The 25353-nt window shown below is 43.2% G+C and overlaps 1 protein-coding gene across 1 annotated transcript in view; it reads right to left on the minus strand.

Annotated features, from left to right (window-relative positions):
• The window catches only part of LOC124594709 (PDF receptor-like), a 397833-nt gene that overhangs the window by 67790 nt on the left and 304690 nt on the right, over nucleotides 1–25353 (minus strand). Inside the window, exons 8-9 of the mRNA XM_047133076.1 lie at nucleotides 23541–23661; nucleotides 3988–4057 (exon numbers count right to left, since the gene is read on the minus strand). Coding sequence (XP_046989032.1) covers nucleotides 3988–4057; nucleotides 23541–23661 — 191 coding nt within the window. The remainder of the gene's footprint in view (nucleotides 1–3987; nucleotides 4058–23540; nucleotides 23662–25353) is intronic.

A 25353-nucleotide genomic window follows, 5' to 3' on the forward strand; every position in this document is an offset into this window, starting at 1 on the left:
CTAAAAAGTTTTTATTTCGCAGCTGCAGCTGTTCGTTGAGAATGAGGCCATCATGACGAGAGAGATGTTTGAAAATCTCCAATTTCTCTAAAACATGCAACCTACGCCCCTTTTTCTCGGAACGCAGAATATTGCTATCGCCTATGGCTTTAGGCACGTGTCCAGTAATTAAGAGATGATCGGCAAAGGATGAATTTAGGGGACTGGTGCCGTTCTTTCTCAAAAGACGTTCTTTATATCTGATGGTAAAAGCACGTCCGGTTAGCCCTATGTAATAGGAGGAGGAGGTATCACAGATGATCTTATAAAACGCCAGAACTTTCTGTAGGGGAGCGAATGGATTTCAAATTATGAATGAAGTTTCTCTTCAGATTATTATTAGTAGAGAAGGCAACATAGCAGTTGTATTTGTAGCGAAGCATGCGCTGAATCTGATAGGAAATGGGTCCTACGAAAGGAATAGAAAATCTAGTCCCAAAACTTGGATTTCGTTAATAATGGGTGTTTTTCTCGTTTCTGGGAGAAAATATACGGCCTGCAACATACCTTCAAGCTTAACGTTAATTCTCTCTATCTCTTTCTCTCTCTCTCTCTCTCTCTCTCTCTCTCTCTCTCTCTCTCTTTCTCTCCCCTTCTCTCCCTCCCTCTCTTTCTTTTTTTGGACTGGGTGGGCAGGGTGTTCGTCATTCTTCTGCCTGGACTGATAGGGTCCGCCACGAATTCCTCTCCTGCGGCAAACCTTTCGTCTCACAGCAGCACATGTAACCTACATCCTTAATTATTTGCTGCATGTATTTCAACGTCTCTCTTCCCCTATCGTTTTTACCCTTTACAGCTACACTAGTACCAAGGAAGTCATTCCATAATGTCTTAACAGATGTCTTATCATTCTGTCCTTTCTTCTTGTCAGCGTTTTCCGTATGTTTCTTTCTCCTCCAATTCTGTAGACAACCTTCTCATTTTTATCAGTTGACCATATTTCCAACATCCCTCTACAACAGCACATCTCAAATGCTTCAATTCCCTTTTTTCCGTGTTTTTTTTTCCACACCCCATGTTTCACTACCACAAAATGCTTTGCTCTAAACGTACATTCTCATCGGTTTCATCTTCACATTGAGATATACACTACTGGCCATTAAAAGTGCTACACCATGAAGATGATGCGCTACAGACGCGAAATTTAGCCGACAGGAAGAAGATGCTGTGATATGCAACTGATTAGCTTTTCAGAGCATTCACACTAGGTTTGCGCCGGTGGTGACACCTACAACGTGCTCACATGGGGAAAGTTTCCAACCGATTTCTCATACACAAACAGCAGTTGACCGGCGTTGCCTGGTGAAACGTTGCTGTGATGCTTCGCGTAAGGAGGAGAAATGCGTACCTTCACGTTTCTTTCATAAAGGTCGGATTCTAGCTTATCGCGATTGCGATTTATCGTATCGAGACATTGCTCCTCGCGTTGGTCGAGATCCAATGACTGTTAGCAGAATATCGAATCGGTGAGTTCAGGAGGGTAATATGGAACGCCGTGCTGGATCCCAACAGCCTCGTATCACTAGCATTCGAGATGACAGGCATCTTATCCGCATGGATGTAGCGGACCGTGCAGCCACGTCTCGATCCCTGAGTCAACATATGGGGACATTTGCAAGACAACAACCATCTGCACGAACAGTTCGACGATTTTTGCAGCAGCATGGATTATCAACTCGGAGACCATGGCTGCGGTTACCCTTGATGCTGCATCACAGAGAGGAGCGCCTTCGATGGTGTACTCAACGACGGACCTGGGTGCACGAATGGCTAAACGTCATTTTTTCCGATGAATCCAGGTTCTGTTTACAGCATCATAATGGTTGCATCCGTGTTTGGTGACATTGCGGTGAACGCACATTGGAAGCGTGCATTCGTCATCGCCATACTGGCGTACCACCCGGCGTGATGGTATGGGGTGCCATTGGTTACACGTCTCGGTCACCTCTTGTTCGCATTGGCGGCAGTTTGAACAGTGGACGTTACATTTCAGATGTGTTACGACCCGTGGCTCTACCCTTCATTCGACCCGTGGCTCTACCCTTCATTCGAACCGTGCGAAACCCTACATTTCAGCAGGATAATGCACGACCGCATGTTGCAAGTCCTGTACGGGCCTTTCTGGATACAGAAAATGTTCGACTGCTGCCCTGGCCAGCACATTCTCCAAATCTCTCACCAATTGGAAACGTCTGGTCAATGGTGGCCGAGCAACTGGCTCGTCGCAATACGCCAGTCGCTATACTTGAAGAAATGTGGTATCGTGTTGAAGCTGCATGGGCAGATGTTCCTGTACACGCCATCAATGTTCTGTTTGACTCAATGCCCAGGCGTATCAAGGCCGTTATTACGGCTAGAGGTGGTTGTTCCGGGTACTGATTGCGTGAAAATGTAATGACATGTTAGTTCTAGTATAACATATTTGTCCAATGAATACCCGTTTATCATCTGCATTTCTTCTTGGTGTACCAATTATAATGGCCAGTAGTGTTTATTTGAAAGTACGAGACTTCTATTAGCCATGAATGCCATGTTTCGCTCTAATTTGTTGCATTTTATGTCCTCATTGCTTCATCTGTCTCGTGTTATTATGCTTCCAATAAAACAGAATTTATTAATTTTGTCTGCTTGATGACAATCAGTTTTGAAAATTTTCTCGCTATTCTGATATCTACCACGTTGCATCACTTTGGGCTTAATCGCAATCCATATTCTGCAGTCATTAGAGTGTTTATTCCACTCAACAGTACTTTTAATTCTTCTTGACCTTCGCTAGTACCGCAATGTCGTAAACGAATCTTATCGTTGATATCCTACTCGTTGATATCCTACTCGTCAAACTCTATTTTAATATCAACATTGCTTCTTCGGTGTATGGACTGACCAATAGGGATTTAAGACTGAATTACTGTCTTACACCATTTTTATACGAGTTCTTTGTTCTTGGTCTTCCATTCTTCTTGGATCTTCTACATATAGTCTACTACCCATCTCTCCCTATAGCTTACTCCTGTTTCCCAGAGAACTTCGTACAAATTGTACCATTTCACATCGTCGACGCTTTGTCTAGGTCGACCAACCATGTAATATTGTCATTATTTTTCTTAAACCTTTTCGTTCTTCTCCTCCTTATAAGACTCATACGACTGCCGCAGCATCCTGCCCATTGTCTTACATCTCTTTTCTTGCATCTTGCTTCCGCTATCAAAAAGCGCAACATCAGACCTGCCACTCAGGAGTCTCTACTGTTCCGGAAGGTAGACTGATAATGTTGTCTAACCGAACATCAATTTTATTTTCGATTCTTCAGTGTATTTTTTTTTTGTCAGCAACTTGGATTCAGAAGACGTTATCCTGCTTGTGCATTAGTTCTCGGGCTTATCTACTTTTGCTACTCTCAGGATTGTGTGGATAATATTTTTCCAGAAGTCTGATGATATGTCTCCAGTTTCTTAGACGGTACATGTGAGCTTGAATTGTTGTTTGATTGCAACATTAACTAATGAATTTAGAAAGTCCATAGTGATGGCATTTGTTCCTGCTGCCTGTTTTGATAGCATGTCTTCTAATGCTGTTTTAGGCTCTGAGTTTAAAAGTGGACCCCATATGTCTTTCATATTAAATCCCATTTCTAATTCTATCACGTGAGTCAGTTCTTCCATCTCCTGGAGTCCTTAATTGTATTCATTCTACTAGACCAGTCCTTCCTCCTTCGTTTAACAGCGGAACTCCTATTGCGCTCTTGGTTTTGACGTCCTTGTTGCGAAAGGGGAACGTATGTGGTAATTCCACTAGTGGTACAAGTTTACGATTCGGTTCTCCGTCTTAATACTTCCTAATGAGAGTTAGGTAGAAATTTTATGGAAATAGGAATTAGCATTACAGAATATTTTCAATAAACAGATATCCAACTAAATGGCACAGAGGAGGTGATGAAATGCTACTCACCACTATAACACCAAGGCGAGGTCCCTCGAGTATCCAGAAGTATGGCGTGAGGTTGTAGCCCCACCAGCACCTGTCCCACGTAATAAACAGAGAAAGTGTAAGAGAAAATGGTGCTTAATCCGGTACATACAGTAAATTTTTAATCGACTTCCTTTGAGGAATACCTTATGTATTGTATTGAAAAAATTTTAGAAAGGGATCTAAGGTGTCATAAGACATTATTGAATCTATGAGATGATATTACGAATTAATCTTAGTACGTAGGAGCATAGGTCTTTATCAGTTGACCACACAGAAGTAATGCTTCAAAGTGACATACACGGAACTTCCTTATCACATCGATGAAATATTTGCGTTGAAAGAAAGCAAGGAAGGAGACATGCACAAACTGGTGGTCCAATGTTCCTTTTTATTTTGAACGAACACTAGTAAATTTGAATTTAAAAAAGTGCGATCGTGCTGTGTTTTTCAAATCTCTAAAATAATATCTATACTTCTACAAATGTAAAATTTTATTACCAGAAAAGAACGTTAGGCAGCTGACTGCAGAAAGGTACTGGATAAGTAGAAGATAGTCATTGATACATGCACCTCTGTTAGACTGGAATAGCGGAAAGAAGGAAACTGGATTTACAATAAATAGAAAATGCCGTCAACTGATTAGGTACTAAATGCGTAGCTGTGAACGAAAGGCGAGGTTCTAGAAGAAATGTGGAACTGTTATTAACTTCGTAACGGAGAGTAAATGTTACACGTTTGTACTGCGTATTCCTTTTCTCCCCATTTAGTGTCAGTACTTCATTGGTTATCCTATTTATCCACCCAGTGTTCAGCACTCCTCTGTAGCAACCTATTTTAAAAGTGTCTATTCATCTCTTGTTTACCGTTCACGTTTCGCTACCGTAAGAGGCTTCGGTGAGGATAAATATCGGACGGTTATAATTAAAATGCAGCTACTCACAGAAGTACAGTGTGGGCTGTAATAATCCTGTGGCAGCGAAGCTTGGTGTATGCCCTAATGCGGAACCAGTTTTTTCTGGAAGAAATTAGATCCACCATGTGCTAACCTCGCACTGTACTGCGTCTCGTCGACGTCGCCAATGCTCATATTGCACAAATTGTGTAAGCGCTGATTAATAAGAACATCAGCATTATGCCTTTCTGACTTATTTGGTCTTTTCTGCCCAAGTTCCATCCTTAATCTGTTACACGCGAAAATATTTCTATACGTCTTTCCCGCATTCACAGCGCCAGATTTGCACCTGGAGGTCAAAATTGGAATTACTTTTTTACATCGTAAATCGGTTCCGTATTAACGCATTTGCCAAGTTCCGCTGCCACACCATAATTAAAGCCCACAATGGGCCTCTGTGAGCAGCTGCGCTTAAATTATGACCAACCGCCACCCTTTTATAAAAGACTTTCTAATACATAAATTAACTTTCAATTACACCGAATTTGTCGTTTTCAAAAACTCTTTTCTTGGTGTTGACAGTCTTATACCTTGTATGCTTTGTACCTCGGGCCACGTCAGTTTCTTGTTACCCAAATAGGAAATATTATCTATCTCTAATCCTAATCTAATTCTCTCAGTATCGCCTGGTTTAATTCGATCCCATTCAATGGCCCTAACTGACCTTTTACTTTTGTAGATGTTCATTTGAAAATCCTGTTTAGAGACCTTTTTAGTTTTGTTAATATCCATTTGAAAACGTCTTTTCAACGAACCATCCATTCCGTCCAACAGATTTAGCAAGTCCACTGTATCTGCGACAGAATTACGATCTATTTGCCTAATATTAATGGTTTTATTTCTTCTGCTGATTTAGCTTAACCAGAGCGGTACCGAAGACGACGAGCGGTCAACGAACAAAGAATGTTACGTTAGAAGGAAGAATTTTACGGTCTCACGTCCCGATGAAAAACTCTTATTGGGGAATCATGTGGAATAAATATGATCGTTTCCTTTCCATAGGAACGCCATTGGCCTTAAGTGATTTAATGAAGCCAAAGGAAACCCAAATGCTCAAGCCTGGAAGGAGATTTAACCTCCTTCCGTCCGTCCAAATAAGCTTCGAATGCCTTAACCATTGGATCACTTCATTCGATATGAAACAGAAGAAAGAAAAAAACGAATAATACGGAATCTCTACATATTAAGAAAGAGGTAAAATTGTGGATTACAGAACCGGATAGAGGTGGTGCTCCTACCGAAGGATAACGCAGCCCCCTGCTTACGTATATGCAGAATGCGCTGCAAACACCTAACAACGTGTCACTGGGCGAGCAAGTTTGCGGCGAGCCCAGCGTAAGTTAGGCAGTGCTCCGGAATGTCTAATGAGTTCGCAGACGGCTTAGTTAGGGCGGAAGGCGTCAGGCTGGAGGTATTGACAGCTGCCGCCCAACGGCGCGAGCTAAAGTCTCTTGTGCCGCGCCCCAACCCTTGCAGAAGTAAGAGTCACGATCCTGGTGATGTATTGCAGTGGCTAATTTCTGGATAACAAAAAAATTGCCTTCGTTTCCTTTAAACTCAGCCACCTTTACTAAGAGATTCGAGTTCCTCATAACTACGAGGGGCGTTTATAAACAATATGTACCATTTTAAAAATAAAATGAGAAACGAATCGAATATCACAAGAGATAGAACCTACTTTTCAGCATAATTTCCACCTACATGAAGGCACTAACCGCATCGTGTGTGTAGTACCAATTATGATCTTAATGTACGAATATGTAATGGTCTCTTTATTAGGAAAGAGTTGGATACAACAATGTACGGGGTTCAACCTGACAAAATGGCTCTGAGCACTATGGGACTCAACTGCTGTGGTCATCAGTCCCCTAGAACTTAGAACTACTTAAACCTAACTAACCTAAGGACATCACACACATCCATGCCCGAGGCAGGATTCGAACCTGCGACCGGAGCAGTCGCACGGTTCCGGACTGCGCGCCTAGAACCGCGAGACCACCGCGGCCGGTCCCTCAACCTGACATTCGAGATTTATGTAATTAATACGGATCTTAATATGATAACAGCAAACACTCGCAATTTCGGGGAGTTGTAGCTTATCGTGATCAGCGAATTCCTGTTCCTTTTCCTTCTAGCACCTCTCCCCCTTTTTTGTGGACACTTTTTTCGATGTTTGCGCTTCTTGGAATAGAGTTTTGAAGAGAAAAATTACCTGAATTAAAAAGGCAAGTAATTTGATTAAGCAGATTTTTCAGTGCATTTTAACGTTCTATGATAAACATAATGTGAATGATAACGTTCCAGCACCGTACACTGTGTGGGAAAAACTCGGGCTCACCAAGTGGGACAAAAATGGGCACTTAAAAAAAAATAACGAAAGAGAACCACATGGTAAAGCGGCACTATAGGAAGAGTAGCAGAGACATTAAAGAAGACGTCCCGCAAGACATTGTGCTCAAAGACAAAGTTTCTCAATCTACCACAACAGAAAAACTTCCATATCTTCAAAATGATATTGTAAGTATTCCTGGGATTTCTTAAATGACATCAAACGATTTGGTTACGGTTGCCGGAACTTCTTGTAGGCAATTGTCATTCCTAATGTTACCAAAGCTTCTAATGGTTCCATCAAAGAAAGACCAGGTTGATGAAGGACAAAACAGCAGTATTTAACTCCTCCCCATAGAAAAATTATTTGCAAAGTCGAAAAGAGCAGGAAAAAGAAATAAAAAAGGAAAACTGAAAACGAAACCATTTTATGGCGAAAAACCAATAGGGCCCTAGCAGCAAATAAGGCGAAGGAACAGAATACGGCAGTTGTAATATCAAGATCTGCTCAAAAAATTGAAAAAGCAAGGTTTATCGACTTCAACTGGCGAAGTACACACAGATGAAGCACACATAGCATTCATTATCGAGTGGTGGTTGGATCCAGCATCTACAACGATCAACCGAAACACTATGACCATCTATCTAACAGTCGGTACCTCCACTTTTGGCACGGATAACAACGGCGACGAGTCGTGAGCAGTGAGGCCTTGTTAGGCTGCTGGAGGGAGTTGGCACCACACCTGCACACACGAGTCACCTGTTCAATCATGTCCCAGATGTGTTCGATCGGGTTCAGATCTGGTGAGTTGGTGAGGGGCGGGGGGGGGGGGGGGGGGGGGTCAGCACGTCAACTGTAACTCGCCATTGCGCTGGGCCTTGTGACATGGGACACTGATGAAACATAATCGGGAAACATAATCGTCATGAAGGGGTGTACACAGTCTGTAACCAGTGTACGACATTCCTTGGCAGCCATGGTGCCTTACACGAGGTCCACGAGACCTATGGATGCGCACGTGAATGTTCCCCAGAGCGTAATGGAGCCGCCGCCAGCATGTCAGCATCCCACAGTACAGGTGTCAAGGACTTGTTCCCCTCAAAGGTGACGGATTCGCGCCTTTCCACCGGCATAACGAAGAAGGTACTGGAATTCATCACACAATGCGACACTCCACCACAGCGTTAAGTCCAGTGCCAATGGTCACTTTCCCAGTCTTTGTCGTAGTTGCTGATGTGGTGTTAACATTGATACATGCACAGTCCGTTGGCTGTGGAAGGTTATCATTAGGAATTTTCGGTGCACTGTGTGTTCAGACACACTTGTACTCCGCCCAGCATTAAAGTCTGATGTCAGTTCCGCCACAGTTCTGCGTTTCTTAGTTTTCAAGACTGCCAAACTTACGACGTCCAACATCTGTAATGAAGGGTGGTCGCCTAATCCCACGACATCTCTACGTTGTTTTACCTTTTTTTCCGTCACGTCTTGAAGGCACTCATCACAGCACTCCTCGAGCACCCGAAGAGTCGTGCAGTATCAGAAATGCTCCTGCTGAGCCTGTGGACGGTCATAATCATCACTCGGTCAGACTCAGATAGATCAGGTGCCTTCCCCGTTCTACGCACGGACAGCAAGTTCACTGATACTACATGCACCGTGCATCTATCTGACTAGCAGTCATTCCTCGACATATGAAGCTGCTGTCGCCTGGTTTGGTTTATATCGACAGTAGGTCGCTGGTCATAATGTTCTGGCTGATCAGTGTATTTCGTGATGTTTGGGCTCATGAACAATTTTTCAAAGCAGAAGATAACTACTTCGCCTTTTTTTGTTTATTTCTTTGCACCAAGTATTGAGAACTTTGTCTATATTAGTGGAATATTGCGAAAATTTCTACTTCTTGCCGAAAACCTCTTTTGGTACTTAACATAGATTTGTGGTATCGCTTGGTACTATTTTTAAGCGTTTCTATATGTTTTCACATATTTTTGCAGCAGAATAAAGTTGTCTTTACAAGTTTTCCCCATTTACTTAAATGTGTACCCTAATTTAATCGAAGGCTGGGGTAAGACCCAGTATATTGCTCCTAACGAGGTTAGTATCTTTTATGCTGAGATGTTTTATTTTAAGCTGTAACCTGACTAGTTTCACATCGTTGAGTATATAAGAGACCAGAACTACCTTAATTGACAACTTAGTAATCGCTGGAAATCATTTCTGTGAATTTAAGACTAAGCACGCCGTTTTGACCACCTTTCCCCTACTTCATCTTTGATATAATGGATATAATCCTTGTTGACGAAGTTATTAAACCGCAGATTTTTGTCAGTGAAAACTATATCTTCTCTCGACGAGTTGGTGAACAGTACATAGTTTTGGCTGCTCTAATAACTGTATATTTTTTCTTCATTGGTGGTTGGACTACTGCGATTACGATTTGTAGCCACCGCACCGTGATGAATAATTACTAACAAATGAGATACATTAACCAGACGCCACTTATTTACACCATGTCTGTTGATGATCCATTTTCCGTTTAAGTGCTTTATCGCAGACATTTCGTGGTAGCGTCCAATATCACAGATGGCCTGTGCTGCTGCGAGAGAGGTGTACAATAGTTATCATCGCACGCCATCGAAATGAAGCAAGTTATTTATTTAAGCTAAAACAATTGAAATAAGACGCCAACTTCAGAAATCAATTCTCAAATAAATCTGTCACCTGATTTTTTAACGAGCACTGTACTGAGGTTTTCATATCGACATCTTTTTGGCAGATGGGCAAGACGCTTTCTGTAACTGCAAGAACAGACGATAGTCACAAGGCACTGCGTCAGGGCTATGAGCAGGGTGATGAAATTGTGCCGCTCGTACGATACTATCAGATCTTCAGTGTGAAGAGGCGCATGGGGTCGGGCATTGTCGTGCTGAAAAACGAAGTCTCTAATGGGCATGCGACGCATTTTGTTTTGGAATGCTCGTACAGTTGATCTCACAATAAATGTCTGCACTGTCCTAGCTACCCACACCATAGACAAATAAAATACCTAGCCTGTTCCAAAATACAATGCAAATGTTTTTCCAGATTAGAACTGTTTGCTGGATTTCAGTTTCTTGGAGGATCGAGAATGCCTCCATTCTAAGAACTGTGTAAAACGAACAACCCATGTTTCGTCAGCCATTGACATTTTTGCAAAAAATGTTCAGTTCGGCACATGGTCTCTGAAGGAAAGTCATTCCACTGGCTGAAATTGCATTAAAGAAACTAATAATAGTGCGTATTCCAGAAAATTTGTAGTAGGAATTAAAGTTCAGTGAGAATAAATAACAACCTTGAGGTTTACTGACGACATTGTAATTCTGTCAGAGGCAGGAAAGGACATGGAAATGCAACCGAACGGAATGGACAGTGTCTTGAAAGGAGGATATCCGATGAAAATCAACAAAAGCTAAATGAGGATAATGGAATGTGGTCGAATGAAATCAGGTGGTGCTGAGGGAATTAGATTAGCTAATGAGAAACTCCCCCCCCCCCCCCCCCCCCCCCCAATGAACCATGGACCTTGCCGTTGGTGGGGAAGCTTGCGTGCCTCATCGATACAGATAGCCGTACCGTAGGTGCAACCACAACGGAGGGGTATCTGTTAAGAGGCCAGACAAACGTGTGGTCCCTGAAGAGGGGCAGCAGCGTTTTCCGCAGTTGCAGGGGCAACAGTCTGGATGATTGACTGATCTGGCCTTGTAACATTAACCAAAACGGCCTTGCTGTGCTGGCACTGCGAACGGCTGAAAGCAAGGGGAAACTACACCCGTAATTTTTCCCGAGGGCATGCAACTTTACTGTATGGTTAAATGATGGTGGCGTCCTCTTGGGTACAATATTCCGGAGGTAAAATGGTCCCCCATTCGGATCTCCGAATGGGGAGTACTCAGGAGGACGTCGTTATCATGAGAAAGATAACTGGCGTTCTACGGAGCGGAGCGTGGAATGTCAGATCGAGCAGGTAGGTTAGAAAATTTAAAAAGGGAAATGGATAGGTTAAAGTTAGATATTGTAGGAATTAGTGAAGTTCGGTGGCGGGAGAATCAAGACTTTTGGTCAGGCGAATACAGGGTTATAAATACAAAATCAAATAGGGGTAATGCAGGAGTCGGTTTAATAATGAATAAAAAAATAGGAGTGCGGGTAAGCTACTACAAACAGCATAGTGAACGCATAATTGTGGCTAAGATGGACACGGAGCGCACGCCTACTGCAGTAGTACAAGTTTATATGCCAAGTAGCTCTGCAGATGACGAAGAAATTGAAGAAATGTATGATGAATTAAAAAAAATTATTCAGATAGTGAAGGGAGACGAAAATTTAATAGTCATGGGAGACTGGAATTCGGTAGTAGGAAAAGGGAGAGAAGGAAACGTAGTAGGTGAATATGGACTGGGGCTAAGAATTGATAGAGGAAACCACCTGGTAGAATTTTGTACAGAGCACAACTTAATCATAGCTAACACTTGGTTCAAGAATCATAAAAGAAGTTTGTATACATGGAAGAAGCCTGGAGATACTGACAGGATTCAGATAGATTATATAATGGTAATACAGAGATTTAGGAACCAGGTTTTAAATTGTAACACAATTCCAGGGGCAGATGTGGACTCTGACCACAATCATTTGGTTATGAACTGTAGATTAAAACTGAAGAAACTGCAAAAGGGTGGGAATTTAAGGAGATGGGACCTGGATAAACTGACTGAACCAAAGGTTTTACGGAGTTTCAGGAAGAGCATAAGGGAACGATTGACATGGATGGGGGAAAGAAATACAGTAGAAGAAGAATGGGTAGCTTTTAGATATGAAGTAGTGAAGGCAGCAGAGCATCAAGTAGGTAAAAAGACGAGGGTTAGTAGAATTCCGTGGGTAACAGAAGAAACAATGAATTTAATTGATGCAAGGAGAAAATATAAAAATGCAGTAAATGAAGCAGGCAAAAATGAATACAAACGTCTCAAAAATGAGATCGACAGGAAGTGCAAAATGGCTAAGCAGGGATGACTAGAGGACAAGTGTAAGGAAGTAGAGGCTTATCTCACTAGGGGTAAGATAGATACTGTCTACAGGATAATTAAAGAGACCTTTGCAGAAAAGAGAAACACTTGTGTGAATATCAAGAGCTCAGATGGAAAACCAGTTCTAAGCAAAGAAGGGAAAGCAGAAAGATGGAAGGAGTATATAGAGGGTCTATACAAGGGCGATGTACTTGAGGACAATATTATGGAAATGGAAGAGGATGTAGATGAAGATAAAATGGGAGATCCGATACTGCGTGAAGAGTTTGACAGAGCACTGAAAGACCTGAGTCGAAACAAGGCCCCGGGAGTAGACAACATTCCATTAGAACTACTGCTGGCCTTGGGAGAGCCAGTCATGACAAACTCTACCATCTGGTGAGCAAGATGTATGAGACAGGCGAAATACCCACAGCCTTCAAGAAGAATATTATAATTCCAATCCCAAAGAAAGCAGGTGCTGACAGATGTGAAAATTAGCGAACAGTCAGTTTAATAAGTCACGGATGCAAAATACTAACGCGAATTCTTTACAGACGAATGGAAAAACTGGTAGAAGCCGACCTCGGGAAGATCAGTTTGGATTCCGTAGAAATATTGGAACACTTGAGGCAATACTGACCCTACGACTTATCTTAGAAGAACGATTAAGGAAAGACAAACCTACGTTTCTAGCATTTGTAGACTTAGAGAAAGCTTTTGATAACGTTGGCTGGAATACTCTCTTTCAAATTCTAAAGGTGGCAGGGCAAAATACACGGAGCGAAAGGCTATTTACAATTTGTACAGAAACCAGATGGCAGTTAGAAGAGTCGAGGGACATGAAAGGGAAGCAGTGGTTGAGAAGGGAGTGAGAAGGGGTTGTAGCCTCTCCCCAATGTTATTCAATCTGTATATTGAGCAAGCAGTGAAGGAAACAAAATAAAAATTCGGAGTAGGTATTAAAATCCGTGGAGAAGAAAAAAAAATCTTGAGGTTCGCTGATGACATTGTAATTCTGCCAGCGACAGCAAAGGACTTGGAAGAGCAGTTGAATGGAATGGATAGTGTCTTGAAAGGAGGGTATAAGATGAACATCAACAAAAGCAAAACAAGGATAATGGAATGTAGTCGAATTAAGTCGGGTGATGCTGAGCGAATTAGATTAGGAAATGAGACACTTAAAGCAGTAAAGAAGTTTTGCTATTTGGGGAGCAAAATAACTGATGATGGTCGAAGTAGAGAGGATATAAAATGTAGATTGGCAATGGCAAGGAAATCGTTTCTGAAGAAGAGAAATTTGTCAACTTCGAGTATAGATTTAAGTATCAGGAAGTCGTTTCTGAAAGTATTTTTATGGAGTGTAGCCATGTATGGAAGTGAAACATGGACGATAAATTGTTTAGACAGGAAGAGAACAGAAGCTTTCGAAATGTGGTGCTACAGAAGAATGCTGACGATTAGATGGGTAGATCACATAACTAATGACGAAGTATTGAATAGAATTGGGGAGAAGAGGAGTTTGTGGCACAACTTGACTAGATGAAGGGATCGGTTGGTAGGACACGCTCTGAGGCATCAAGGGATCACCAATTTAATACTGGATGGACGCGTGGAGGGTAAAAACCGTAGTGGGAGACCAAGATGAATACAGTAAGCAGATTCAGAATGATTTAAGTTGCAGTAGTTATTCGGATATGAGGGAGCTTGCACAGCATGGAGTAGCATGGAGAGCTGCATCAAACCAGTCTCTGGACTGAAGGGTACAACAGCAACAACGACATTCCAGACTCGGGGGCATTTTCATCGGATCAGGCATTTTACTCTAGGTTAGAAAACTTTTGTAAAATTTACTTTTGCAGTAAGATACAAAACAGGATGTTTCGGACTTTGTTTGGTAGGGAGTATACCCCACTACAGATGTAATGATTGGTATTAATTAAAGCGTAACGTATAAATTATGACTTCGTTTGAATAAATTTGGAGTAGTACCCTTCACGGTGGTTTAGTAACAATGTGATGTTTTCCTCCCTCTAGTGTTCTAGGGTTAAGCTCGCGTACGTAAACGTTCACGCTAGCGGAGGCTGCCGTAATGGCGTCTGTGGAAAGCCACCATTAGATGATACTTCGCATGCATTTACAAAGCTCCAGTGCTTATATTTCGAAACGGGTGATTCTTTACAAACAATCCTCGTATTTAACTGGCACTCTCATTATTCGTATGGATGTAACTTGTATGTAGTAACTTCAAGCTCAGTTATTAAAGGAGGTTGCAACAAACATCTGTACCAATAGACAGGTGGTTACCAGCACATATCGTCTCTTTGGTAAATGACGAATGAACCGTTTGTTCTGAATTTTAAATGTAAATTATAAACTATCTCCCGAGAGTGGGCTTGCCACCGAGGCTGTCAGAAATGATGGTAGGTGGAACACTGCTGGAACTAGTTCTAATAATGGTTACTAGTAACATTGGAAAACTATTCTATAGAGTTGTTTGCATCAGCGTAGCGACTGTGTGCACGTGCTCCTTGTCACGGAAAGATACTGATATAAAAAATCAAATAAAAGGTAAATTTATCCTACGAAATACATACACTCCTGGAAATTGAAATAAGAACATCGTGAATTCATTGTCCCAGGAAGGGGAAACTTTATTGACACATTCCTGGGGTCAGATACATCACATGATCACACTGACAGAACCACAGGCACATAGACACAGGCAACAGAGCATGCACAATGTCGGCACTAGTACAGTGTATATCCACCTTTCGCAGCAATGCAGGCTGCTATTCTCCCATGGAGACGATCGTAGAGATGCTGGATGTAGTCCTGTGGAACGGATTGCCATGCCATTTCCACCTGGCGCCTCAGTTGGACCAGCGTTCGTGCTGGACGTGCAGACCGCGTGAGACGACGCTTCATCCAGTCCCAAACATGCTCAATGGGGGACAGATCCGGAGATCTTGCTGGCCAGGGTAGTTGACTTACACCTTCTAGAGCACGTTGGGTGGCACGGGATACATGCGGACGTGCATTGTCCTGTTGGAACAGCAAGTTCCCTTGCCGGTCTAGGAATGGTAGAACGATGGGTTCGATGACGGTTTGGATGTACCGTGCACTATTCAGTGTCCCCTCGACGATCACCAGTGGTGTTCGGCCAGTGTAGGAGATCGCTCCCCACACCATGATGCCGGGTGTTGGCCCTGTGTGCCTCGGTCGTATGCAGTCCTGATTGTGGCGCTCACCTGCACGGCGCCAAACACGCATACGACCATCATTGGCACCAAGGCAGAAGCGACTCTCATCCCTGAAGACGACACGTCTCCATTCGTCCCTCCATTCACGCCTGTCGCGACACCACTGGAGGCGGGCTGCACGATGTTGGGGCGTGAGCGGAAGACGGCCTAATGGTGTGCGGGACCGTAGCCCAGCTTCATGGAGACGGTTGCGAATGGTCCTCGCCGATACCCCAGGAGCAACAGTGTCCCTAATTTGCTGGAAACTGGCGGTGCGATCCCCTACGGCACTGTGTAGGATCCTACGGTCTTGACGTGCATCCGTGCGTCGCTGCGGTCCGGTCCCAGGCCGACGGGCACGTGCACCTTCCGCCAACCACTGGCGACAACATCGATGTACTGTGGAGACCTCACGCCCCACGTGTTGAGCAATTCGGCGGTACGTCCACCCGGCCTCCCGCATGCCCACTATACGCCCTCGCTCAAAGTCCGTCAACTGCACATACGGTTCACGTCCACGCTGTCGCGGCATGCTACCAGTGTTAAAGACTGCGATGGAGCTCCGTATGCCACGGCAAACTGGCTGACACTGACGGCGGCGGTGAACAAATGCTGCGCAGCTAGCGCTATTCGACGGCCAACACCGCGGTTCCTGGTGTGTCCGCTGTGCCGTGCGTGTGATCATTGCTTGTACAGCCCTCTCGCAGTGTCCGGAGCTAGTATGGTGGGTCTGACACACCGGTGTCAATGTGTTCTTTTTCCCATTTCCAGGAGTGTATTATGCAGATGCTGCCACGACCTACATCGTTATAAAATAAGAGAACAGCACGCAGCTTTCAATTCTAGAAAATGTAAAAGTTTCAAGAACGTCATTGATGGTCCGGAATATGCACATCCCAAAATTTTACTTTTTCTCTATAAATTGTGTACAGGGTTTTTCGCAACATTTTAGTTTTTCTCAGTAATTACCTCAGTCTTTCGATTTGTTTGCTGGAACATTCACGGTAGGCGATCTTGTCTTTATCTCTCGTAACTTTTAGGCTATCTTTGCACCAAGTTCTTTTTCATTTCGCATCTTAATTATGAGCAGTAGAGTTGTGTTTTCATCAAAATAAAATAAATATTTTTATTTCTCGCGAAATGAAACATTATTCTTCTACATATTATGAAATGTTTGTCCTTAGAAAGAGAATTTGTCTCTTTTAAAAAATTTTACATTCTTAGACACAATCTTTGTGACTCAGAAGGCTACACGAGGATGTAGCTCCTATTCTGGAAATGGATGTAAGTTAAGAAACCCGCCCGGATAGCCGCTTCCGGGACGGCGAGGTGCGAATCCGTTAGGCGGATTTACGACGAGTGTCCGAGTGCCGTACGGCCTAGATGTAGGTTTCAGGCGGTTTCCCAGATCCCAACGGGTGAATACTGAGCTGTTACACGAGATTCGCAATAATTTATCAACCATTTTTTAAACATTCATAAGAATAACACTAAACGCAGACAGTTGAGGTAACACAGTCCGTCCTCGTGGGTAATGAGGAGGGGACATGAAGGGCATCCGGCTGCCTCTTAAACTAACCATGCCAAACGTGTCAACAAACATGGTGACCTAGCGCCGAAGCTGCACAAAGGCACAAGAAGGGGAAAGAGAATACTAAGAAGAGGGAGTCAGTTAAAAAGTTCTTTCTCTCTTAGGAAAAAAAAAACCCTCCCGTTTCAGAATCATTCTTACCATCAATTGGGAATGAGCTGAAACAACCAAATCGCAAGAGTTCTACATTACCCAGCTATAGTGCTGTACTTAATTTTAAGCATTTACTAGGGGACACGTCATTGAGTGTTTTATAAATATATTTAGCAAATTAATTTGCGTACCTGTATAACACTGAGGTGATGAAAGCCGTGGCACACCTCCTAATACGGCCTGAGACCTCCTTTTGCCGGGTGTAGTGCAGCGGTTCGGCGTGGCATGGACTCATCAAGTCGCTGGAAATCTGCTGCAGAAATATAGAGCCACGCTGCCTCTGTAGGCATACATTAATACGAAAGTCTTCCCGGTGCAGTATTTTGTGCACGATCTAACCTCTCGATTATCTGCCATAAATGATGGAGTTTATTACGGGTAATCTTGGTGGTCTCATCATTCGCTCGAATTGTCCAGAACGTTCTTCAAACGAATTGCGAATAACTGTCGTCCGGTGAAATGGCGCCACGTCATTCATAAAAATTCCACAGCTGTTGGGGACATGATGTCCTTCAATTGCTGCAAATAGTCTCCAAATAACCAAAAATAGCCATTGCCCGTCAACGATCGGTTCAGTTGGATCAGAAGACACACTCCACACTCCACCACCTGGCGCAGTGCCTTGCTGACAACGGAGTTCCATGGGTTTGTGGGGTCTGTGCCACACTCTAAACCTATCATCAGGTCTTATCAACTGAAACCAGGACTCATCTAACCAGGCCACGGTTTTCCAGTTGTCTAGGGTCCAACCGATACGGCCACGAGCCCAGAAGAGGCGCTGCAGGCGGTGTCGTGCTGTTAGCAAGGGAACACGTGTCAGCAAATGTGCAAATGTGTGTGAATTCCTGAGGGACGGAACTGATGGAGTCATCTGTCCGTAGACTTACACACTACTTAAACTAACTTATGGTAATAACAAGACTTACACCCACTTCCGAGGGAGGACCTTGAACCTCCGGCGGGAGGGGCTGCGCAATCCGTGACATGCCGCCTCAAAACGCGCGATCACTCCGCGCGGCCGAATACGCGTCAGGCTTCTGTTGTCATAGCCCATTAATGCTAAATTACACCTCACCGTTGTAATGGATACATTCGAACTACGTTCCACATTAATTTCTGCGGTTGTTTCAAGCTGTGTTGCTTGTCTTTTAGCACTGACAACTCTACACAAACGCAGTTGCTCTCGGTCGTTACGTGAAGGCCGTCAGACCCTGCTTTGTGTGTGGTGTGAGGTACTGCCTGACATTTGATACTCTTGACACTTTGGGTCTCCGAATATTGAATCCCCTAACGATTTGCAAAAGGGAGTGTCTTATGCGTCTATCTCCAGCTACCATTTCGCGCTAGAAGTCTGTTAACGGTACTTTCCGCCGTGCGGCCATAATCACGCCGGAAAACTTTTCACATGAATCACGTGACGACGAAAGACAGCTTCCGCCAGCGTACTGCCCTCTTTACCTTGCATAAGTGATACTACCGCCACTGTGTATTTGCGTATCGCTATACAATAAGTTCTGTAACCGCAATGTATTTACTTTAGCCACAACAATTGCTTAACAGACTTAACGATTTGGTGAAGCGGCAGATGTGGATGATCCTGTGCTGGTACACGCAGATACAAGACACAGCACTCTAAAATTTTCCTACCGTTACTTAATATCTTACCAGTTCCGCAACATTGAAATCTTCAGAACATATCCAAGAAAAGTGTTCGCTGAATCCTTCCCATGATATTACATATCTTCGTTCTTTTCTTCATTTGCATTCTCTGTTTTCTTTTAAATAATGATAGCGTACTTCGATGACTTTAACTTACTTTCTTATGAATATCTCCAGGTTTCACTGTAACATTCCTGCGTAAATATTCATATTAATTCTGAGTATGTAAAGTAACGAGTGTGACTGTTACAACCAGTCCACAGAAACAAACCAAAAGCAACATTTTTATGAACACTTCATTCAATAATCCTGAAATGTGAAATAAACTGAACATGATAGGTTAAGACAAGTGAAAAGTCCAGCAAAGTCTATAGAATAAACAAAGACGTAAAGCCTCTACAACCAACTTGTGACAGCTAAGATGGGAACAACGGAGATATCACGCAGGGGACGTCACAGCCAACTTCGACAGAACTATGAATAAAGTCTCAAAACAGATACTAGAGGGCAGATCTGGTCCCGAATGTGGCATACATCAAAAGTCTCAACAGAGATAGAGGCAAACGCCACCCATTGGTCGAGAATGAAAAATTAATCCAATAGTACAGATTATGAAGACTAACAATGTGAATGTCTATGCTATTGGCTATAACCGTGTCAAAACATAACTCACGAAAAGTGAGGCAGCAAATCAGTTAGAAAAGGAAAAAGTATTTAAAGAAAAATATTTGAGTTGTGTATATTTCCACTTATTGTGATCAAACAATGCATAATCACGGATGCTGAAATCTCATTAGGAGACGAGGACATACTGATAGTTACTGGATACTGCATTATAAAGACACGGAACTTTTCGAATGGAGATTAGCAAACTGGAATTTAAATGTTCTGTAAACATAAAACTTGTCTGTTAGCCTTCGACACACCAACGTTACCAGCGATTATATATATTGTTAAAATGGGCTGTTCTGCGGAATAGTTTATAGCTACTGTGATAAGTGTTTCAAACGCTTATGCTACAGCCGCATAAGCAACAATGTAGCGGATAGATAAGAGGCCAAAGATGCCTTGGATGACACACATAACAGACGTGCCAGTCTCCGTCCCCTGTACGTATTTACTACCAATAAAATAACGTATCCACGGACAGAATATGCCGTATCTATACCAGAAGGAAATTGTTATAAGAAATGTTTTAATTGCTTTAAGTCTGAAGAATGGTTTGATGCAGCTCTCCATGGTACTACATCCTGTGCGAGCCTCTTCATCTGCCGGCCAGTGTGCCCGAGCGTTTCTAAGCGCTTCAGTCTGGATCCGCGCGACTGCTACGGTCGCAGGTTCGAATCCTGCCTCGGGCATGGATGTGTGTGATGTAGTTAGGTTATTTAGGTTCAAGTAGTTCTAAGTTCTAGGGGACTGATGACCTCAGATGTTAAGTCCCATAGTGCTCAGAGCCATTTGAGCCTCTTCATCTCCGAGTAATTACTGCAACCTGTATTCTTCTGAATGTGTTGACTATATACCTCTGTTGATCTCCCTCTACGATTTTTACACTCCACGGTTCCCTCCAATACCAACATGGTGCTCTCTTGATGCCTCACAACGTGTCCTAAAAAACCGATCTTTTCTCCTAGGTAAGTTGTGCCACAAATTCCTCTTCTCCCCAATTCTACTCAGTACTTCCTCATTAGTTATGTGATCTACCCATCTAATTCTCAGCATTCATCTGTAGCACCGCATTTCCAAAACTTCTATTCTCGTCTTATCTAAACTGTTTATCGTCCATGTATCACTTCCTTACATGGCTACACTCCAGGAAAATATTTTCAGGAGACTTCCTAACTCTTAAATCTATTTTCGATGTTAACAAATCTCTCTTTTCCGGAATTGCTTTCTTGCCACTGCCAGTCTACATTTTATATCCTTTCTGATTTGGTCATCATCACTTATTTTGCTGCCCACAGAGCAAAATTCATCTACTACTTTAAGTTTCTCGTTGCTTAAGCTAATGCCCTCGGAGTCACCAGATTTAATTCGACTACGTTTCATTATACTTGATTTTTTCTTGTTGATGTTCCTCTATTATACTCCTTTCAAGATGATTTCCATTCCGTTCAACTGCTCTTCAGAGTCCTTTGCTATCTCTGGCAGAATTAGAGTGTCAACGGCAAACCTCTAACTTTTTATTTCTTTTCCCTGAACTTTAATTCCTACTCCAAATTTCTCTCTGGTTTCGTTTACTTCTCAATCACTGTACAGATATAATAACATCGGGGATAGGCCAAAGCCCTTTGTAACCCTCTTCTCAACCACTGTTACCTTTCATGCCCCTCTCCTATTTTTATTACCGTCTCGTGTCTTCGTTTCTGTACAAGCCGTAAACAGCCTTTTGCTCCCTGTATTTCACTTCTTCCACCTTCAGAATTTGAAAAAGAGTATTCCAGTCAACATTTGTTCAAATAGTTCTGAGCACTATGGGATTTAACATCTGAGGTCATCAGTCCCCTAGAACTTAGAACTACTTAAACCTAACTAACCTAAGGACATCACACACATCCATGACCGAGGCAGGATTCGAACCTGTGACCGTAGCGGTCGCGCGGTTCCACACTGTAGCGCCCAGTCAACATTGCCAAAAGATATAAACGTAGGTTTGCTTTTCCTCAACCTATCTTCTAAGATAAGTCGTATGGTCAGTATTGTGTCACGTGTTCCTACCATTCTCCGGAATCCAAACTGATTATCCCCGATGTCGACTCCTATCAGTTTTCCATTCTTCTCTATGGAATTCGTGTTAATGTTTTGCAAACATGACTTATTAAACTGATAGTTCGGTAATTTTCACACCTGTCGCAAGCGCTTTCCTTGAAACTGGAATATTACATTTTTCTTGAAGTATGAGGCTATTTCGCCGTCTCATATATCTTGCACACCAGACGGTAGACTTTTGTCATGGCTGCCCCACCCAAGACAATCAGTAGTTCCGATGGAATAGCATTTTCTCCCGAGACCTTGTTTCGACTTAGATCTTTCAGAACTCTGTCAAATTCTTTTCGCTGTATCAAATCTACCATCTCTTCTTCATCTACTTCCTCTTCCCTTTCTATAAACTGCCTTGAAGTTTATCTCCATGTAGAGACGCTCTATATACTCCTTCAACCTTTCAGCATCCCATTCTTGGCTTACAAAAAAGAGCTACGTACAATAACACGTCCTATAATTAATCAAGCAACAAGTTAAGTTCAAACAACTACGCCACTGCTGTATACCATTCATTATGGCATAATGTTCCGACCAATACGGCTCTGATGCACTGGCGAATAAAAAACATGAAAGACTTTACTCTACTGAAGAGAGTGGGCGACGCGAACCAGGAATTGAAGGTAAGACAATAACCATGGCCCAGAGGAACCAAACCATTTCACTCCGCGGCAGAAAAGAACAATAAACATGTGCCCTCTGCAATGGGAATATACGTCGCTCAGCTCACGTACTTCTTCAGGGATCAGTAATACAGTCAATAACTTGAAACCGTATACTGCTTCAGCTAACAGGGTAAATATCTCTAAGACACCACCCACAGACGATCACATATTAGTGGACGTGACTTCAGTTTAAAATTGGCAGCAATGAAGCAAACATAATCTACGGCAGGGTGGTCGGAAGTTCCTGTTACAAATTTCTAGAACTTGTAGAGGAAGATGCGTGCATAATATTCTGAAAATGAACCCAATTCCGGAGCCGGCCGCTGTGTCAGAGCGGTTCTAGGCGCTTCAGTCCGCAACCGCGCAGCTGCTACGTTTGCAGGTTCGAATCCTACCTCGGGCATGGATGTGTGTGGTGTCCTTAGGTTAGTTAGGTTTAAGCAGTTGTAAGTCTAGGTGAGTGACGACGCCAGATGTTAAGTCCCGTAGTGCTTAGAGCCATTTGAATCATTTTGGAACCCATGTCCGGAGACGTACGATTTCCGTTCTACGACAGTTTCAATTCAGATGTATAAGTGATCCAGTCCTGCTTGTAGAACGGAATTACACGTGACGAAGTACAGTTATTAGTTAATAATTTGAAATGAAACGTAACGAAACCCACATATATCGCTTAAGCGCAATTATTTGTATTAAAACTTACACATTACTTTCTGGACGTACTATTCCCTGGATTGTTTTTTGTTTTGAAATAATGCAAACACTTAATGTGGAAATGACTATTCTGTACGAAGAATCTCAATTTGCATCTCGATTATGATTCCCCATAAATATGGGTGTTCCTCTATAACTGGTTGAGTCACGTCAAATGTCGGTGGAAGGTAAGGGCGCACAGTCTCCATAAGAACCATATCTCGCAAAGAATTACGGCATTAGATCCTACCTATGTGTTGCTGAACAGGATTACATATTTCGAAAACCAATGAAATACACCATCACTGTCAGATAAATGGAGCAATACACACGCCAAACAAATCATCTGCTATTCAGATATTACGCTTCAATGGTTAGACTGATGATGTGGCACACTAAGACGAGTCAGGGAATATACTACAGCCGTGCACTGCACAGTCACCCACCTGTTGGAGCCGCCATACTTGATGGCTGTGGTCGCAGCCCAGGCAGCGGTCATCAACACAGGGACGCCCCAGCCCAGCAGCGAGTACACGAGGAGGTACGAGCCCTCTTGGAACATCGTAACTGCAACATACACAACCCAATCCGTTAGTCTGGATGAGTACACTCATACACGACATATCGCCTGCGACCCCATCACATGCTTTTTTTTCCACGGTGAATGAGGCGACCTGTCCTAGCATGGACGGAATGCGACAGTAGGGTGTTTAGGGAACCATCCAGGCTCACGACATATCAACGCCCGCTGATCACTCACGAGGTTTGGTCCTAGGCTTTCAAATTTTGCCCTATTTCGTCCGATATACATTCAATGGGATATAGGCTGATTCTGCTCTTCTTGCACATCCTAAGTTCGACTTTAGCAAAACGGCCAGTAAATGGTCTAACGACACCCCTCTAACCGGACCGTAAGCCACTGCTATATGGTAGACCTGAGTCGTAACATTATGACCGCCTGCGGGTTGGTCCTCTTTTGGAACGCACTACAGCACTGAGGCGACAAGCCTTGGCAGGTTTCCAAATGAATGTGGCACCATATCTCCACCTAGAGATGGCCATATTCCCGTAAATTACACGTCTGTCACATGATAACGTCTCAGGTTCGTTCGTGAGATGTCCAAATCTGGAGAACAACACATCCAGGTGAACAAGACACCAACTGCAACACAAATTTTGGCCTTCTAATAGCGGCGTACAACCACCTAAAACTACTGTCATCGAGGTTATGTACCACGAAACGTGCTTCAACCGATCAGGGGACAAATTTACATTGATTTGCGGCCCGATCTTAAGGAACCTATCTTCACCGCAACCTTACTTGATACTGTCGTTTGGTCAACTCAGAATACGTAGTGGTCACCAGCTGTGTAGCCCCAAGCTGAACAATGTGTACTGAACTGTGTGCTCCTAAAGACTTGTGCCTCCACCAGAACCGTACTCTGCTGCCATATCTGCCACAGGTAGCCATCTATTCTGCTTTATACATCCAAGGAGCCTCCGACCTCCATGATACTCGTATGTAATGTCGGCTACTAATGGTTTCAAAGTCCTTGAACCAGTTTTCGTAGATTCAGGTTATTATTTATTGAGTGGTACTTAAGTAAATAAATTAGTGAAATCAAAGTGAACTAGAAATTAGAATAGAAATGAAAAACTTGGTTTAGTTTAGAGAGTTACATACTGGCAAACAGCGGGTAAAACAGCAGAACAGAAGAGACAATGACCGTGAAGTCAGCAAGTTCCACATAAGCGGGCGCTGTCGATTCAGCCGTCAGGGCATCGCCCGACCGGCTCACGTGTTTCTCAGTTGTCGCATGTGAGCAAAGGCCCTCGCCTACATTCCAAGAGCCAATATCCGACTTTAAGAAGATTCTTCGAGAAGCTTTTCAACATGACAGAAGAGGCAATGACCGTGAAGTCGTTTACCTCCAGTAAACTGAAGTGAATAAATACGCGAGACAGACGAAGACGAAGACGAAGACGAAGATGAAGATGGAGACGGGGACAGAGACGAAGACGAGAGACGAAGGAAGAAAACAAGAGTAGCAGTAGTTTTCAGACAGTTTCGGTGCTGAAGACCGTCATGCAAGAAGAGTCTGCATCGTGCACAGACGAACCAAGTCCGCCGCTGTAATGGAATAGCAAGCAGCAGCCTCGGCGCCAGAAGACAGAAGTTAAAAGGTATTTGAAGTCTGATTTTTACGTACCCGGGTGACTCGTGAGGACGGGAAGGAGACGGCCTCACCTCAGCAGTCG

This window comes from Schistocerca americana, chromosome 2 (genome assembly GCF_021461395.2).
Source record: "Schistocerca americana isolate TAMUIC-IGC-003095 chromosome 2, iqSchAmer2.1, whole genome shotgun sequence".
Taxonomy (NCBI): Eukaryota; Metazoa; Arthropoda; class Insecta; order Orthoptera; family Acrididae; genus Schistocerca; species Schistocerca americana.